This window comes from Geotrypetes seraphini, chromosome 5, assembly GCF_902459505.1.
Source record: "Geotrypetes seraphini chromosome 5, aGeoSer1.1, whole genome shotgun sequence".
NCBI classification, from domain to species: domain Eukaryota; kingdom Metazoa; phylum Chordata; class Amphibia; order Gymnophiona; family Dermophiidae; genus Geotrypetes; species Geotrypetes seraphini.
This window is the reverse complement of record NC_047088.1, coordinates 153865208-153885535: the sequence shown is the minus strand read 5'-3', so window position 1 is coordinate 153885535 and position 20328 is coordinate 153865208. Positions and strand designations below refer to the sequence as shown.

At 39.7% G+C, this 20328-nt stretch overlaps 1 protein-coding gene across 2 annotated transcripts in view; it reads right to left on the bottom strand.

Annotated features, from left to right (window-relative positions):
- VPS8 (VPS8 subunit of CORVET complex) overlaps positions 1-20328 on the bottom strand; it is a 755312-nt gene that overhangs the window by 529947 nt on the left and 205037 nt on the right. For both annotated transcript variants that reach the window (XM_033944522.1, XM_033944523.1), the window contains 2 exons: positions 10348-10570; positions 4985-5074 (listed from right to left, as the gene is read on the bottom strand). In XM_033944522.1, the coding sequence (XP_033800413.1) occupies positions 4985-5074; positions 10348-10570 (313 nt within the window). The remainder of the gene's footprint in view (positions 1-4984; positions 5075-10347; positions 10571-20328) is intronic.

Here is a 20328-nt window from a genome sequence, read left to right as displayed (position 1 = left end):
AGGTATACCTCATTCAGATAAAGAATATAAAATATCAGCTTATGCTGATGATTTATTATTATATTTGAGGAACCCAGAATCTACCATTCCACATTTACTTGAACTAATTGAAAAATTTGGAAAATTTTCAGGATATAAAATAAATTGGAACAAATCAGAAGTACTTCCATTAAATATACATTGTACAAAAGGTTTATTTAAATCATTCTCTTTTGTTTGGAAGGAGGATGCTATTAAATATCTTGGAATTTGGATTACAAAAAATATAGATGACACAATGAAAATTAATGAAAAAAATTTATTACAAAAAATAACAGAGATGTGTGAGCAATGGAACCCTTTACACTTATCTTGGTGGGGAAGAATACAAACTGTTAAAATGATGATATTACCTGTAGTCTGTTACCAAATGGGAATGATACCAATTTTCTTCCAAAATTCTTTTTATAAAAAATTAAATAAAATATTGACAAAGTTTATTTGGCTTGGGAAAAATCCCAGAGTTGCTTTAGTGTCACTACAAAGACCAATTGCGGAGGGAGGGGTAAACTTTCCCAACTTCTATAGGTATCATCAAGCCTATATTTTACGTCAAGGTATGTATTGGATCCTCCCAGAGCCCAATGTAAATATCCCAGAATGGTTTTGGCTAGAATGGAGACTTATGTTTCCATTACGTCTTAGTCATGTAGTTAGTATCAAAATGCCAAGGCTATACAAAGAACATAAAATATTCATGGATACATGGAAAACTTTAAGATATATAAGTAATCTAACTCCTATTCCAATTAGTAAATCAACAACTCAAACAATTTGGTTAAACCCCAAGATCAAAATAGGCGGTTTCAAAATAATCTGGAAAAACTGGATGACAGCAGGTATTCGTATTCTAGACGATATAATAAAAAATGGTAAAATGCTGGAGTTTTCACAATTGCAACATAAATTTGATCTTAATAAAACACAATATTTTAGATGGTTGCAATTGAAGCAATCCATTCAAGAAGGGTTCCCTGAATGGAAAAATCTTACTAATTATCACAGCTTGGAATTCTTGTGTTTCCAGATAAATTCAATAGGACATGAAGCTGCACAGTGGTATAAATTAATATCTGGATATATAAATAAAAAACCAAAAAATGGTCTTAGAGACATTTGGAGCATTGAGATAAAGCACCAAATTAGTGCATCTCAATGGCCACGACTTTGGTCTTGGAGGTTAAAATGTACGTTGTCAGCATCTATGAGACAAACTTGGTTTTTTCTTTTACATAGAGCTTTATGGACCCCTACACGTTTACATAGAATTGATAGCTCTAAATCTAATAGATGCTGGCACTGTCATATTGAAATTGGGACATTAGACCATCTTTTATTCTTTTGTCCATTCATCTTAACATTCTGGAAATCAATTTGGCCTCAAATTAATAGGATGTTAGAAAACCCAGTAGCCTTGACATATGATACTATATTATTTGGAACAACATTGAGAACAAAAAGTCAAATAACATCAAATAATAACAAATTATTATACATTTTAACTGGAATAGCAATACAACAAATCACATTGAATTGGAAAAATCATGACAGATTAAATTACACTTTCTGGTGGAATTCTGTTTGTCATATATATAAAATGGAACTTACCATAGCAACACAAAAAGGATATATTAATAAATTTCAAAAGATATGGAGACCATTAACAGAATTTTATAATGAATGATTAACTTTTCCCAAGATAAAAATTGATTAGAGGGAAATGAGATGGGATTTTATTTCTGATTTACACACTATATCAATGTTGAATGAATTTACAATAAAGTTGTTTTGAAATATTATTGATTGAATGGGAGGGAGGGAGGGAGGGGGAATACTACATTCAAAAGAAATTATATAAATCTAGATTTACTGCATAATATTATAAAACTTGTATAAAATTAATTTTCTAAAAAAATGTTAAACTTGAAGATGATAAGTATGTATATCAAGTGTATATATTTAAGTATCTAATAAGTTTATATGAAACACTTGTTGTAACAAAAGAAAATGAATAAAGATTATAAAAAAAAAAAAAATTTTCATCCAAATAATACAGAGTTGCACTAGGCAAATTTTCCATTATTGCTGAACCAATGTACAAACTGAACAATATGCAGATCTATACAAAACATTCTTTGACCTTTATATAAAATCTCAAATGTTTTCCTCAAATGAGTTCTCTGCACTCTGCTATGTCAATACCCTTAAGGGGCACCCTGACATAATAGCCTGGAAACAAAATAGACCATTGTAACACAATAGTTCCTCTAATCCAACAGCCCTTGAAATTTCTCGCTCTCCATGTTTGCCATCCATCTTCTCCCTGTCCAGCATCTCTCCTCTGTGTCCTTGTTCAGCATCTGCCATCTTAGGGGTATTTTTACTAAGGTGCACTAACTGATTAGCATGCGCTAAATGCGAAGACACCCACAGGAATACAATGAGTGTCTGCATTTAGGAGGAAATTCTACAAACAGCACCTAAACTTAGGTACTGCCCTACCGCCAACTAAGTTACTTGAGAAACGCCATTTAAAATGGCAAAAAAATGTACAAATAAAGCACCTACCGGTGCTAGAGTCGCGCTTACATAGGCACTTTAGGCCATCAAATGCCAAAGTAGGCATGGCCAATACCGGAAGTGATGTTAGGCAGCCTAATGTGCCTTGATAGGCATGATTCACACAAAGATAGGCACCAGAAATGTAATAATAATAATAATAATAATAATTTATTTCTTATATACCGCTATACCGTGAAGTTTGAAGCGGTTTAGCCCCAGAAAACCCTGGCCTACATTTCTGATGCCTATCTTTGCTGGGGGATCTCAAAAATATTGCACAGCTTGCCATCGACAGTCACGGCAGAGGAATCCCTAATCAGCTGAACCAGAAAGGAAATTCTCATTTCCTCTTTCCATCTCTCCTACCCACCAATTCATAAAGAGAGCCCCCTCCCACTATGCTTGACACCCCACACATGCCCCCAACACCCCCATCCATCCAGCCTCCCTCCTGACATCCCCACACACCTCTCCATACCTCCCGTATCTTTGTATGAAACATCGGCAGAAGGGATGCCCACTCCATCTTGCTGATAGGGCCACCTCTTCAAAATGGTAGCCCCTCCTTCCCCCAGTGCATCATGCTGTTTGCCGGCCACCGGAAAGAGGGGTTGTGAGGAGTCAGTGGCGCATCCGGATTGTGAGCAGCCCTGCCGTCAGCCTTGTCCCAGTTCCGCTAAACTGGCTGGCAATAACGAAGCCAGATGCCATGGGGAAGCCTTCCCTCTTGCTAAATCGCTATAGGCTCTGCCAGACCCAATCCCGCCCCTCAAAATCAAGAAGTAATTTCAGAAGGGAGGCAGGATCGAGACCAGCAGAGTCTTTAGTGATCTGGCAAGACGGAAGGCCCCCACAGCGTCTGGCTTTGTTAATGCCAGCCAATTTAGCGGGACCGGGACAGGACCGAAGGCAAGGCTGCTCACAATCCGGATGCACCGCTGACTTCTCACTTCCTCCTCCTCCCAGCGGCCGGCAAACAGCATAGAGGACTGTTGCGGCCACCACCGGGAGGAATCAGTTGTCTGCCTCGCATGTCGGGTCTGCCCCTGACAACTCCAATCCCCACAGCCTGGTAGGCATAAATTTGTATATTTTTTAAGCTATAGTAGTAGACTCAAATATAAACAGACACTCCCATTTTTGGGCCCACAAATCTCGGTTTATATTCAAGTATATAAGGTATGTTATAAATCAAGAAACCCAATTTTGCAAAGGGTAATCTAGGTAGAAACTGGATGGTATATACAGAAGGTCTATATATTTACAAAAGGCTTGTTGAAAGTGAAGTCCTTCGTAAAAACGTGTGAGGACACAGGAAATATGTGAATAAAAACAGAAAAATGCACAGAAGAAGCATTTTAGAAAGGAGGATTCAGTATATAAATACCGATTTTACAAACTATGCTTGTAATTGCCAGATTTCATAAAATTAGATGCCCAGAAAGAACTAATTAAGGAGCTAAACAAAAAATATTTTAAGGTGATTTTTACCACCACAGAGAGGTATACTCAATTTTTCCCTCAACCACTGGTGCAGTTAATAGGTCCAAAAGAGTGATTGCCTGCCTCACAGCAGGCATAAATGTAGACATCTAGATATTTTTTAGATTTGTGGTTATCACCTTTACACACAGAGGTTTCATGTAGCCAAACATTTTTAATAAGGCTAAATTACTGTTATAAAGAAACACAATACAATTTACTTAACCACCTATCAAGCACTATACACAATGAAATGATTTAAATAAACTAGTGATAATGGACCTAAAATGGCAAATAACGAATAGACTCAGATCATCTCCATCAATGATAAACTAAAGACATAAACCACATATTCTAATTCTTTTATCTGTGTACTATGTCATTCAATAAGCACACACCTTGCACATTTTCAGCAGTACACTACTATAATTGAAAGGAAACTCTGGAATGAGAGGGTATATAGGATGAAGTTGAGAGGGGATAGACCCAGAAGTAACCTCAGAAAATATTTTTTCACCAAAAAGATGGTAAATACATGGAGGTGGTAGAGACAAAAAATACTGTATTTACATCCAAGAAAACTTGGGACAAGTACATTGGAACTCTAAGGGAGAGGAAGAGATAGTAGATGCCATGGATAAGCAGACCAGATAGGCCATATGATCTTTATCTGCCTTACTTTTTCTCTGTTTCTAGAAACCAGGGATGTATTTTGCATATCTCTAATTGGTCTAATAAAACCATGCATACCTTTTTTGTAGTGTAAAATGTACACATATTAACTATGTATCCTTCCTGCATGCCTCAGTCAATGCTATTTCCCTTTATGGATGTTTCCTGCTTCCATCCTTTACTGTAACACTATTATGCATAAACTGAAGGTGGAGTATATCTATCCTACCTCCAATGGGCTGATGAAGTCATTCATTCCGCTGTTGTAGACATAAATCATTGCATCATAAAGATGGTTTTCCCAGCACATAAGAACCACCTGCAAACAACAAAGAGGAAGTTACCTTTTTAAACTTTTAACAATCAGAAGTGTTAAGGGCAATAGCATTGAGAAAAATCAATAAAAATAAGCCTGAAAAATTACAAAAACATGAGTATTTCTACTAAGCTCACTGCATAAAAATATGTTATTTCGCTATCATGGATCTCTTCACTCTGACTTCTAGTCATATCTGATTAAGCATAAACTAAGTTTGAAAACTGATTTTTTTCAAACTAGCTAAAGCTGATGCCAGAAGTCTACTGTTCCTTCTAGCCCCTTTTCTATACTCTCATTTTTTTCTGTTATTTATCATGCTTTGCTTATTTGCTCTGTTTTATGTTTGTAAGGCACCAATATAAAACTGGAAAAGAAATTAGAGAAAATAAATCAAATTATAAAATATACACGAATGAATAACTAAACAATTCAATGAATTATATGATTGAAAAAAATATATGCATTTATAGTCAGCAAGCTTCTAAATTTAGACATATATGTTACAACTAAAGATGAGCGGCTACCAAAACTGTTTTGCTCTTGTTCAGATAAACTGCTTCCAAATTGGATTTTGTGCACTTAAATCTCCCTGGACATTACAGATCATGAAGTTCTTCACAATTCTATTTAAGCTGTGCAGAACATTTAGAACTTCCTACTTAATAATCCACTTCCACTGCATTAAGCATATCTGCATTTTCTTTGTCTTCAGCTCCTGCTAAAAATGTACTTCTTCAGAGAGGTATTCCACAGTTAAATACATAACAAATTATATCACAACGATAGAGCAGATCAAATTGCCGGAAGTCATGTTAGGTAAGCTGTGAAAAATTGCAGGCTGACCTTAGAAAATTAGAAGACTTGGCACCCAAATGACAGATAAAATTGAATGTGGACAAATGCAAAGTGATGCACATTGGGCAGAATAACCCAAATCAGTTACCAGATTTTAGGGTCCTCCTTAAGGATCAGCACCCAAGAAAAAGATCTAAGTGTCATCATAGACAATATGCTGAAAAACATTCCATCAAAGCAATAAAGATGCTATAAATTATCAGAAAAGGGATGGTAAATAAGAATGTTATAATTCCTCTGTATTACGTCGTGGTGTGATATCACCTTGAGTATTGCATTCAATTCTGGTCAAACCAAACAGAGAGAAAGACTTGCCTTATTGCAGAGACACAAACAACAAAAAAGGCAAGAGATGTCCTAATCACCAAAAGTATTAGCTTTATTGTATAAAAAGGTATGTCCCAAGAAGGATCCAAGTTTCGGAATAAGGCTATGCCTTCATCAAGGGACACTAAAAACAGAGGGGGAAATTCTCATCAGCGCCTAGATTTAGGTGTCAGTAGGCGCCCTACCGATGCCTAAGTAATTGAAAAATGCAATCAGAAACGGCAGGGTTGAGGCGCTTACCGACCCCTAAATAAAGGCGGTTGAAATGGCCGCTGGAAGTGTGGCTAAGTAATCGCTTTAGGCTGTGGAATGCCAAAGTAGGCATGGTCAATGCCGGAAGTCATGTTAGGTAAGCTAAAGTGGCTACCCAAGCTCGAATCACACATAGATAGGCGGCTGAAATGTAGGCCTGGAAAATCTTGGACTACATTTCAGCCACTTATCTTTGCCACTAGACTGCACCAGTTGATAGCGGCAGGAGAATTCCCCCCTCCCATCAGATGAGTGGCAGGGACTCCCCAAAGCTACAGTTCTGTAACCAGCACCCAAGTTCAACTGCCTGTCAATCATTAAGGCGTGTTACAGAATTGCGGTTTTGGAGAGTCCTTGTTGCTCAGCTAATGGGGGGAGGGGAAATTCCTCTGCCGCGATTAGCTGAGCAGCCGCAACAGAGAACTCCACACACTGTCCACAGCAGGAGGGATGCCCAATCCCTCCTGCCGGCACAACCCCACTAACATCTCTGGCATAAGGGATGTTCAATCCCTCGCCGCCACCCCCACAACACTCCTGGCAGGAGGGATGCCCAATCCCTCCTGCCGCCATCACCACATTGAACACCCCACCCTGTACCTTTTTCTTGAAGGCCGGCTGAAGGGATGCCCAATCCCTCGGGTCAGCACCCCCCTCCCCTTAACATCCCCGGCAAGAGAGATGCCCAATCCTTCCTGTCAGCACTCCCCCCCCCAAACACCCCACCTCTACGAAACCCACCCCGTAACTTTTTCTTGAAGGCCAGCCAGAGGGATGCCCACTCTCTCTGGCTGGCAGACATGCCTCTTACAAATGGTGGGCCTTCCCCTTCCCAGTGTATCCTGGGATGCACCAGTGAGGGATTTAAGGCCATAGGAAGGGCTTTAGGCACCTGGGCCAACCAGAGTCTTAGGCCTCCTTCCCAGTGCATTTTAGGATGCACTGGGAGTGGCCCATATCCCATGGGAGGAGCCTTAGGGATCTGGCCAGAGATTAAGGCCACTCCCAGGTTGGCCCAGGTGCTTAAAGCCCCTCCTATGGGAGGAGTCTTAGATGCTTGTACCAATCAGGACCTTAGGTCCCTCCCTGGTGCATCCCAGGACGTACTGGGAAAGAGAAAGTCCGCCATTCAAAAGCGACGGGTCTGCCGGCCAGAGGGAGAGGGCATCCATCCAGCCAGCCTTCAAGAAAAAGGTATGGGGTGGGTTTCAGGACATATCCAGGAACATTTTAGGCCTCTGAATCCCGCTGTGCGCTCAGAGCTGAAAGAGGTGTTTTTGGAGGAGTGGTTAGGGTGGGGTGTCAGTCAACCTAGAATTAATCGTTCTGCAGGGATAATCAAATGTTTGACAATACTGCCTAGGTGAAACTTATACTTTGTGAGTTAGACAATGTAAAGACAGGTATAAATGCCCAAAATGTATCTGAAGTGACCAGATGACCACTGCAGAAACAAAGTAAAGACCCACATACACTCCCCCCCCCATGTTCACTGACCCCGTTGCACCCCACAAAGCTCAAAATAAAAACATGCAAACCTGCCTCCGGAATATTAGCAACTGGCATAGGAAAGCCTAGTAGAGCTGCACAGAGGTGGCTTAAGTAGTCGAGGGAGAGGGGGGTGAGCTACTGAACCACAGAGCGGAGGACCCACTCTAACCACTACATTCATGGTGGAAAATGTGAGCCTACCAAAATAACCCAAAACTCTACTTTACTGCCATATAAGTGCCACAATACAGGCCTCTCCCACATCCAAAAGGTCTTGTTCTGGGCATTTGGGACTTGGACAAATTTTTGGTTGAGAATGTGGTATAAAGATAGACATAGTGGTGGTCTGGATGATCAAGCGCCTGGACGTACAGATAGACGATTTTCAAAAAACAGAATAGTTTAGACATACTTTTCAAGAATCGACATTTTACCGGTGCCGACTTTGGGCAACTAGCACCCTACATCCAAATTGGACTTGGACATTTCTTTTGATTATGGCCCTCTATGTTTTTAGTGTCTCCTGATGAAGGTATAGCCTTATGCCGAAACTTAGATCCTTGTTGGGACGTATCTTTTTATACAATAAAGCTAATACGTTTGGTGATTAGGACATCTCTCTTGCCTTTTTTGCTGTTTGTTCAATTCTAGTCACCATATCTCAAAAAAGATATAGCAGAACTAGAAAAGGTTCAAAGAGTGACCAAGATGACAAATGGGATGGAATTCCTCTCACATGAGGAAAAACTAAAGAGGTCTTCAGTTTGGAAAAGAGATGGTTGAGGAGGATATGATTGAAGTCTACAAAATCCTGATTGGTGTAGAACAGATACAAGTGAATCAATGTTTTACTCCAGTGTATGTAATCTCAGGCCCTTGTGGGCTGATTTATGTTGGTTGTACTTCCAGGGCTGTGAAAACCAGACAAATCAAACATCGTAGTTGCCTGAAGACAGGCAAGATTGCTGCTCCCATGGTTTCTCATAACATGCAATACCGTCATGATTTTTCTAGTCTCAAATGGTGTGTTCTGGAGCAAATACTTTCAATGGAGACAGAAGCACTTTCCTATCGAGAGAAAACTTTGGGATTTTTTTTTAATCTCAAATCATATTCTCCATTGAGCTTGAACGAGAATGTGGGCAAATGTTTTTCAACTTAACTTCTCTGTAATTCCAATATTCAATATATATTTTTCCTGTTTGGGCTAGTCTTCTTGAGTACATTTAACTTTTGATTTTTGTATTTTGCTGCTTTCTGTGTCATGACGTTCATCAGTATGTCATGACGTCACTGCTGAGTGTGTTGCTTTCGCGGGGCACCAGGGCATTTTAAATGTCCTAGACGCCATTATTTTTCTATTTTCCTCCAGCAGTAGTTTGATTTTTGTAACGCTTTGGCAGGTTATTTTTGTGGCTTTCATTGCTTTAGTGTCCACAGTTAATACTAGCTGCTCTTTTGGTCTCCCAAGGATTTATTTGCTCCCGCTTCTGAAGAAGGCACCGAAACGGAGCTCTGTCGAGGGGTAACAGAACTCAACAGGACTTTGCAATACCGGTGTTACAAGCACAATAGAATTCAGCTAAGTGGTCTTTTCAATGACTATTCAAAGATTTTTGTAATAATAACTGGAATTGAATTGATTTTTGTCACTTTTGGACAGTTTAGGGTGTTTAATGTGCTCCACTTTTTCCTTCTGCTCAAAATTTACAGTGTATAGTTGCACTTTTTTTTATTATTCCTTATACTAATATTTGGGCATAAATTAAATAAAGAAATTAAAGGTAATGATTCCTTGAGACAATCAATGATGTACAAGGCAGGGCTTATATAGACTTCCAGTCTGGTGCTTGTCATCTATGAGACCCTGCCCGGGGCTTAATTGTTCGAATGCCCTTACTGATGTCTCATTCATAAATAACCTTTTTTGGTCTTTTGCAAGCCATTGTTTTTTCTCAGTAGGAGTGAAAAGTTGATTGCTAATTATTTTTTGATTATTTCCATTGTATAAAGATATCATCTATCATGGTTAGCTTACATGGTGAGCATCCAATGCCAGTACATAGGACTGAAATCTAGAGATAAGTCAACTACATTTTTCCACATACTTTTATGGTTCTTTCTTCTAAAAATGTATCCCATTTTTTTATTAATTTCCAAATTAGGGGGGTTAGCACCTTACAAACAAATCTGTGGTTTCTTGTGTTCTTGTGCTTTTGAGTTTGTGGTTTTGTTTCCCCTGTTTTACTTTGTTCTTAAATCTATTGACACAAGTTCAAATCAAAATATGAAACAGCAAGTTATTTTTCAGGCTACAGATTTGCAGTCTTCATCAAATTCAGTGTCACCTGTTGTATGTCCAGGCTTGTGATGTCCATGTGCACAATGCAAGCCTCAACACTATCCATCAAGTTTCGGTCCTGAAAGTGGATGAGCAGATCTTTCATCACCTGTGCCGTGAGTCCCACCAATTTGTCATTCAATATATATGGCTCCAAGCATTCAAGAAAAACATCCTTGGCCACTGAATTTTCACTGAGCTTGTCATACATCTGAGTGAACAAAAGATCCCTGTATGGGGGGGGTGGGGGGTGGAGGAGGGGAGACAGAGAAGAATCAAAGCATCTTTAACAACACTTAGGAATTAGAAAATACAACATAAAATCTATTTTGGACAGGTTTTCAAAAAAGGTACAATAACTATCTAAACTCAGTCATATCATGGAGAAATCATTCACTGAGAATCCCATTTTCCAATGTAAACTTTTTTTAATGTAATAAAAACTGAAATTTTTTATTGTAGATCTGTGCTTCAGAAGAGCAGATTGGCTTATTGATCAGTACTACACACTTATGCATATGGCAGCCAATTAGAACACAAGACTCTTATTTGATGTAGGCAATTCAGGGTAAGAACCTAGAACTGGGGTAGGCAATTCTGATCCTTGAGAGCAACAGACAGGACAGGTTTTCAAGATATCCATAATGAATATATATGAGATGGATTTGCATGTAATGCCTCCTTGAGATGCAAATCTATCTCATGCATATTTATTGTGGATATCCTGAAAACCTGACCTGCCTGTGGCTCTCCATGACCAGAATTGCCTACCCCAGTTCTAGGTTCTTACCCTGCCTTCAGAATATGATTAACAAGGATAGAAACATAGAAACTTAATGGGCTAAAGTTAGGACCCAAAGTGGTGAACTGGATTAGAAACTGGTTGACGGGCAGATGCCAGAGGGTGGTGGTTAATGGAATTTGCTCGGAGGAGAGAAAGGTGAGTAGTGGAGTCCCTCAGGGATCGGTGTGGAGGCTGATCCTGCTCAATATGTTTGTGAGCAACATTGCCGAAGGGTTAGAAGGAAATGTTTGCCTTTTTGCAGATGATACCAAGATTTGTAACAGAGGAAGGAGTGGAAAAAGGATCTGCAAAAGTTAGAGGAATAGTCCAATATCTGTCAACTAAAATTCAACACAAAGAAGTGCAGAGTAATGCATTTGGGGTTTAGAAATTGGAAGGAGCTGTATGTGCTGGGAGGTGAGAGGCTGATGTGCACAGATGGGGAGAGGGACCTTGGGGTGATAGTGTCTGAAGATCTAAAGGCTGAAAAACAGTGTTGACAAGGCGGTGGCTGTTGCCAGAAGGATGCTAGGCTGTATAGAGAGAGGCGTGACCAGTAGAAGAAAGAAGGTGTTGATGGTGTACATGTCGATGGTGAGGTCCCACTTGGAGTATTGTGTTCAATTTTGGAGACCGAATCTGGCGAAGAACAGAAAAAGACCTGAAGCGGTCCAGAGGAAGGTGACAAAAATGGTAGGAGGTTTGCACCAGAAAACGTATGAAAAAAGACTGGAAGCTCTGAATATGTATATCCTAGAGGAAAGGGGAGATATAATTCAGACGTTCAAATACTTGAAAGGTATTAACGTAGAACAAAATCTATTCCGGAGAAAGGAAAATGGTAAAACCAGAGGGCATAATTTGAGGTGGAAGGGTGGTGGATTCAAGAGTAATGTTAAGAAATTCTTCTTTACAGAGAGGGTGGTTGATCTGTGGAATGCGCTCCTGAGGGAGGTGGTGGAAAAGAAAACGGCGACAGTTCAAATGAGGATGGGATGAACACAGAGGATCTCTAATCAGAAAATAATGGGTACATATTGAAGGAACTACGGTTGGTACTGGGCAGTCTAGTATGGTATGTGTTCCGTATGTGGACATTTAGTTGCGGATAGGCTGGGGAGGACTTTGATGGCTGAAATGGTTAAAATGGGCTGGAGTGAGCTTTGATAGAAACTCCAGTAGATAGAACCTAAGCACACTACTGAGTAGGGCTCTGAGTTTCTGGCCCAGAAATATCTAAGTTAAGGACAATTTTAATTAAATGATTGATTTTTATGGAGCATGTAGGGTTGGGATGGACCATTCAGGTCTTTATCTGCCGTTATTTACTATGTAGAGACAAGAAGGCAGATAAAGGCCAAATGGCCCATCCAGTCTGCCCATCCATAGCACCCACTATCTCCTCCTCTCTCTAAGAGATCCCAAGTGCCTGTCCCGATAACACATTTTGCATTATTTCTAGCTTTAAATAGCAAGAAGTGGACCAATTTGAACCTAAAATTAAAGAGGACTATTAGAAGTCTGAAGAAAAAAGGTCATCAAGTCATGAAAGCTAATTTTATATTTAAATAATAACGGCCAATATAGCAAACAATTTTCAGTAACAGAATTTGGGAGGGTTGCAAAAATCAGAATCTTTTCAACAATATTTTAAAGTCACAAACATGCTTAGATGACTTGATTCACCTAACACAAGAGATGTGAAAGCGATAAGCAGGAAGCACATCAATCAAAAAGTTTAGCTGAAAAATAATCTGAAAGCATAGTTATAGAATTGTTTTCATTTTTATTGGAGGGGAAGGAGGAAGAAAAGAACAATATATGACTTGAAAATTCTATGCACTAAGACTAGAAGCCCAGAATATGGCTATCAAATGCAGGGTCTATACCGGGGGTCGGCAACCTGCGGCTCCAGAGCCGCATGCGGCTCTTTTCCACCTTTGCTGCGGCTCCGGTAGTGTGTCACGCAGGCATGCAGCTTAAGTCCGGCGTCGCGGCGGGAAATAGCCATGCTGAGCAGTGAGCTCAGCACATACACAGATGAAAGCCTTGCTTGCTGATTGGTCCGGCGGCCCCGCCCCGCCGGACCAATCAGCAAGCAAGGCTTTCATCTGTGTAGTGCTGAGCTCACTGCTCAGCATGGCTATTTCCCCCGCGACGCTGGACTTGTAAGGTGCCTGAAAAAGAAGTCATCCTGGCCGGGGTCGGTGTCATGCTCCGGAGATCTACAGCCTTCCTATCTCCCTCTCCCTTCTACCTGCTTCCGGCCACATCCCCTGCTCCGCGGCTCTCTTCGGCAACTCAGCACAAGCTTCTGACGTCGGGGCCTACCCTCTGCGAGTCCCGCTTGTTTCAACTTCCTTTTTCCACAAAGGCGGGACTCGTAGAGGGAAGGCCTCGATGTCGGCAGCTTGTCTTGATCACCGCTGCTGACAAGTTGCTGAAGAGAGCCGCGGAGCAGGGGGGTGTTGCCAGGTGCAGGTAGAAGGGAGAGGGCCAGATGCAGGACTCGTGGGTGAGGGAGCAGAAGAGAGAGAGAAAGAGAGAGGGGAGGGAAACAAAAGGAAATCTTTCATACTGGGCTGGGCCGGAGTGGAGGGAGGGTGGAAAGATTCTAGCTACAGGGTGCAGTAACAAAGGAAAAGGGGGGGAAAGCTGAAAATGGAGATAGTGACACAAAGAAGAGAAAGGGTAAGCAGGACCTACTGAATAAGGATAGAGATACAGAGGGGACATGAAGAGGAGGTGAAATAGAGACATAGAAGTAATGCTGAAAAAGTGTGTGGGGGGAGATAAAGACATTGAAAGGGCAAATGGTGAACATGGCGTAAAGATAAGGACAGAGACAAATGAAGATTCTGAAAAAGTGGTGAGATAGGGATATAGGTGAGATGGACACAAAGAAGGGTGATGCTGGAAAATAGGTGGAATGGTAATTCTGACAGACACAGAAGGGAAATGCTGGATCAAGGAGAGATGGGGCTCAGGCTGGATGGAATGAGGAGAAATGCCTTGTTGGCCCGGAACTTCCTCTCCTACGTCAGAATTGACGTCAGGGAGCGGAATGCTGGTCAGCGCAACACTTCTGCAGGGAAAGCTTGGGACGGCGGTGGCTTGGGGGCTGTTCCCCGATTGCGGTGGCAGCAAACCGAGTGGCTTGGGGGACGGCACGGAGACAGAAAGAAGGGGGAACAGGGAGACAGAAAGAAAAAGTTGGGGGAGAGAATGAGGTCTGGAGGAGAGGAAACATACAGGAGGCTGAAAGAAAGGAAGAAAGATTGGATGCACAGTCAGAAGAAGAAAGTGCAACCAGAGACTCATGAAATCACCAAATAGCAAAGGTAGGAAAAATGATTTTATTTTCAATTTAGTGATCCTGTATATAGCATTAAGGTAAGAAACAATATATGCAGTGTTAGATTTGTTTTATAATGGTTTTGCGGCTCCAAGTTTTTTTTTCTTTTTGAAAACGGGTCCAAGTGGCTCTTTATGTCTTAAAGGTTGCAGACCCCTGGTCTATACAAAACTTTAATCATGTACATCCCAAGAGCAAGGAGATATGATAGAAATATTATTGCATAGAAAACAAACCATTATTGTTGGAAAAGAAACTCTAGATTTGGGGTTCTCTAACCTGTCCTGGAAGAATCCAAGTCAGGTTTTCTGGATATCCACACTGAATTTAATGAGGTGAAAGCAGTAAGGCCCAGATTCTGTAAATCGGCGCCAATATCAGCAGCCGCCTTAAAAGCAGCCACTGATCACGTGTCAATCCACTACAGCACTGAGTACAGAATCATACCTCTGGCAAAGGTAGGCACCAGAAATGTAGGCCAGGGTTTTCCAGGCCTATATTTCCAGTGCCTACCTTTGATGTGAATCGCACCTCCGTGGGCACTTTAGGCCGCCTAATGCCACTTCCGGTGTTAGCCATGCCCACAGTCATGTTAGGCGGCCTAAAGTGCCTATGGAGGTGCGATTCTGGCACCAATATTTTAGGCACCAATAGGTGCGTTGAAACTCAGTTAAAAATGTTGTTTAAACGTTAGAGAATGGAAAGGATGAGTGTACAAGTAATTCTGAAGAATGGTTTGTCTTTCCTATAGTTTTTACTACTACTATTAATCATTTCTTTAGCACTGCTAGATGTATGCAGCATTGTATATTAAACTCATAAGAGCCAATCTCTGCTCAATAGAGTTTACAATTTAATCAAAACAAAAAAAACCCCAGGACAAACAGGGATTAGGGCAGTGGTTCTTAACCTGGGTTCGACCGAACCCCAGGGGTTCGGTGAGTCAGTCTCACAGGTTCGGCGGAGGTCAAAACACACCTCCGACTCATATAGCGCTTCGGTCACGTTCAATCATCTATCAGTTATTCAGTGATTTTGATCAAGACTGATCGTGTACTCGGTTTCTTGATCAATCAATCTGTAACTAACGCCTTATATACATCAATCAATTCCTGATCAAAATTTGTGATTTAACTGATAGATGATTGAACGTGACCGAAGCGCTTATGATTCATGATGATACGCCCCGCTTGTCCATAATTGGCTGCAGGTGATCACGCAACATCGCTTGGCCTATCTGTGCTGCAGGGGATTTGATGCGCACAGTAGTCGAATTGTAACTGTTGTGATGGTACGTCGTGTGATACCTATCTTAATATTTTAATCCCTTACTAACTATGTCGAGCAAAATACGAAAGTGGTCGGACGAATATGTACAATATGGATTCACATGTATAATGGAACGTGATGGGAGTCAGTGTCCTAATTGCATGATTTGCAATGCTAAGTTGAGTAATTCTAGTCTAGCTCCGGCAAAACTAAGGGAACACTTCCTTAAGCTGCATGGAGATGGAAAATACAAGAACTCAACGCTCGCTGAATTCAAGGTGAAGAGAGCAAGATTCGATGAAAAGGCTACTCTGCCTGTTCTCGGCTTTGTACCCATCAACAAACCGATCCTCACAGCATCGTACAAAGTTGCTTGATCGCAAAGCAGGGCAAACCACACACCATTGGTGAAATACTCATAAAACCAGCTGTGTTGAAGATGGAGAATATCATGCTGGGAAAAGCGGCTGAAGTTCAATTATCTGAAATTCCTCTTTCAAATGACATCATCAGCAACAGAATAGAGGACATGAGCAAAGACATCTTGGCTTGCTGATCTGATTTCAAGCCCCGCAAAATTCAGCCTTCAACTCGACGAGACCACAGACGTTTCCAATCTAAGCCAGCTTGCAGTATTCGTGCGCTATATGAAAGACGACGTGATAAAGGAAGATTTTTTATTTTGTAAGCCTCTTACAACAACAACTAAGGCAACTGATGTGAAGAAACTTTTGGATGACTTCTTCAAATACAACAATCTTTCGTGAGATATGGCTTCTACAGTTTGTTCGTACGGAGCTCCAGCCATGCTCGGAAGAAAGTCCGGTTTTCGTGCGCTAGTGAATGCCGATGCACCACACATCATTGTTACGCATTGCATTCTGCACAGGCATGCGTTGGCAACAAAAACCTTGCCTCCAAACTGGCAGAAGTTTTAAAAATTGTTGTGGAATGCGTGAACTATGTGCAAAATAATGCTCTGAAGCACCGCATCTTCAAGAAGCTGTGTAAAGAAATGGGATCTGAATTTGAGGTACTTCTGTACCATTCTAACGTTCGGTGGTTATCCCGGGGACAGGTGCTGAATCGTGTTTTTGCCATGCATGTGGAATTAGCTCTGTTTTTGCAAGAGCAGCAACATTGTCATGCAGATTGCTTCAAAAATTCTGAGTTCATTCTCATTTTAGCGTACATGGCTGATATCTTTGCAGCTCTCAATCATCTCAATAAGCAGATGCAGGGTGGTGGAGTCAACATCATCGAAGCAGAAGAAAACCTGAGAGCTTTTCAAAAAAAGCTACCATTATGGAAACGACGAACAGAAAACGATAACTTCACAAACTTTCCCCTGCTAGACAACTGTGTAAGTAAGATCGAAGATGTATCTGGAATCGGAGACATTTCTGTACCCGCGGAACTGAAGCAAACTATTGCCACGCACTTAGATGAGCTTGCAAAGTCTCTCGACGGATACTTCCCTACAAGAGAGCCATATCCAGCATGGGTGAGACAGCCGTTCACGTTTAGTGTTGAGACAACAGATGTCAATGATGAATACCTCGATGAAATCATTGAAATTCAGCAGAGCCAGGTTCAACAGCAACTCTTCAGAACAACAACGCTCTCAACGTTTTGGTGTCAACAATGGTAACGTACCCTGTTATTGCTAAGAAAGCTCTGGAAATTTTCATACCGTTTGTTACAACATATCTTTGCGAGCAATCCTTTTTGAGGATGCTGGACATAAAAACGAAAAGGAACAGACTTTGTTGCGAAAATGACATGAGAGTGGTACTTGCCAAGGTAAAGCCACGCATTTCTGAACTGGTCTCTGAGAGGCAACAGCAGAAGTCACACTGATTTGCAGTAAATTTCATTATTATGTTATTATTATTCGAAATATAGGAGAACTTTTTTGTTTTCAAAATTGATATTATTTTTTCCCTCACTGTATACCTATGTTTTGAATTTGTAAAAATCATATTTTATTTTTCCAATAAAGAAGGGTTCAGTGAACAAGCATATGAAACTGGTGGGGTTCAGTACCTCCAACAAGGTTAAGAACCACTGGATTAGGGAATAGCTTACAGTGGGAAAAATTAAAACAGATATGGGCATTTTACAAGTGAGTAGCAGTTAGGAGTCAAAAGGAGCCTCAAAAAGTGAGCTTTTAGCCTAGATTTGAATACAGCCAGAGACAAAACTTGAGGTTCCTTTTACTAAGGTGCGTGTTTTTAGCGCACGCAGGATATTACCACTTGCTACACTGTGCGCTATGCGGCTAGAACTAACGCCAGCTCAATGCTAGCATTAAGGTCTAGCGAGCGCAGCAATTCAGCACGTGCTATTCCGCGCGTTAATGCCCTAACGCAGCTTAGTAAAAGGAGCCCTTGATGTTCTGACTCAGGAAGTCTGTTCCAGGCATACGGTACAGTTGATAATTAAAATATATCTTGATTAAACATTTTTCTTTTTTTTTCTCCAAATATTTTTTATTTTCTAATTTTTCATAAAGTGTACATAATAATTAATTACAATTTATAAATACATATTATCACTTTTATATCTAATACATTATATATCTGAATTTGATTTTCCCCCCTCACCCTCCCCCCTCCCTTTCATTACTTTAATATAATATTTTAATTTTCAAATTTTTATAAAAAGTATACAACATATTAGAATACTATTGATACATATTCAATAACTTTTTTATATCTAATATAATATAATCTAAACAATTTTTATCCCATTTCCCTCCCCCCACCCTTTTATTACCTTTTTTTTTCATACGTTACATTTTGTATAATATATTATAACATACTATGTATAAATTAATTTTTCTTACCCCCCCTTTATGTGTGTCATAAAAAAAAAAAATCTTTAAAAAAAAAAAGAAAAGAAGAAGAAAACATCATATTATTTATTCATTATAGTATTTTGTCAATGGCCCCCATATTTTTATAAATTTAATATATGTCCCCTTTTGTACTGCTATTGTTCTTTCCATTTTAAAAATATGACATATTGTATTCCACCAAAATGTGTAATTTAGGTTGTTGTAATTTTTCCAATTGTTAGTTATATGTTGAATGGCAACCCCTGTCATAATTAATAAAAGCTTATTATTTTCTGGTGAAATTTGACTTTTTTTTCTCATCATTGTTCCAAATAAAATTGTATCATATGATATCGCAATATGATTTTCCATTAATTTATTAATTTGTGGCCAAATTGAATTCCAAAAAATTTTTATATAAGGACAATGATATAATAAATGATCTAATGTCCCTGGTTCTAGATTACAATGCCAGCATCTATTAGACTTAGAACTGTCTAATTTTTGCAAACGGGTAGGGGTCCAAAAAGCTCTATGTAATAAAAAGAACCATGTTTGTCTCATAGATGCCGACATTGTACATCCCATTCTCCAAGACCAAATTAGTGGCCATTGAGATGCATTAATTTGATGTCCAATCTCAATGCTCCAAATGTCTCTTAGACCATTTTTTGGTTTTTTATTTACATATCCAGATATTAATTTATACCACAATGCGGCTTGATGTCCTAGGAAGTCTGCTTTAAAGCATAAGAACTTTAAACTATATTGATTGTTTAATGATTTCCATTCAGGGAACCCAACCTGAATGGCCTGCTTCATTTGCAACCATTTAAAACTTTGTGTTTTATTGAGACCAAATCTATGTTGCAATTGTGGAAAATCCAGCAGTTTACCTTCTGAGATAATATCATCTAGAGTTCTAATGCCTGCATTAATCCAGTTCTTCCAAAGGATTTGAGCTCCGCCAATTTTGATCTTGGAGTTTATCCATATGGATTGATTAGTTGATTTGTATATTGGGATGGGTGTTAATTTATCAATAAATCTCAATGTTTTCCAAGTATCCATTATTATTTTATTTTCTTTGTATCTTTTAGGTATATTAATACTTGGTAGATGAACTAAATTTAGGGGAAACATAAGGCGCCATTCCAAATATAACCAATCTGGTGCATTATCTATAAGTTCTGGGAGGATCCAATACATACCCTGACGTAGAATATAGGCTTGATGGTACCTATAGAAATTTGGAAAATTTACCCCTCCCTCCTTAATTGATTTTTGTAAGGTTACTAAAGCTATTCTAGGTGTTTTACCAAGCCAAAGAAATTTTGTTAAAATTCTATTAAGCTTTTTATAAAAGGACCCCTGAAAATAAATAGGTATCATACTCATTTGGTAGCAAACTACAGGCAACATCATCATTTTAATAGTTTGAACTCTTCCCCACCAAGAAATATGTAATGGGTTCCATTGCTCACATAACTCCGTAACTTTTTTTAATACATATTTTTCATTTTCTTTTACAGTATCTTCAATTGTTTTTTTAACTTGAATGCCTAGATATTTAAATCCTTCTTCTTTCCATATGAATGGAAAAGTATCAAATAATCCTTTTACACAGTGAACATTCAGAGGTATAATTTCAGATTTATTCCAATTAATTTTATAACCTGAAAATTTGCCAAACTTATCAATTAATTCCAATAAAGAAGATAAGGTAGACTCTGGATTTCTC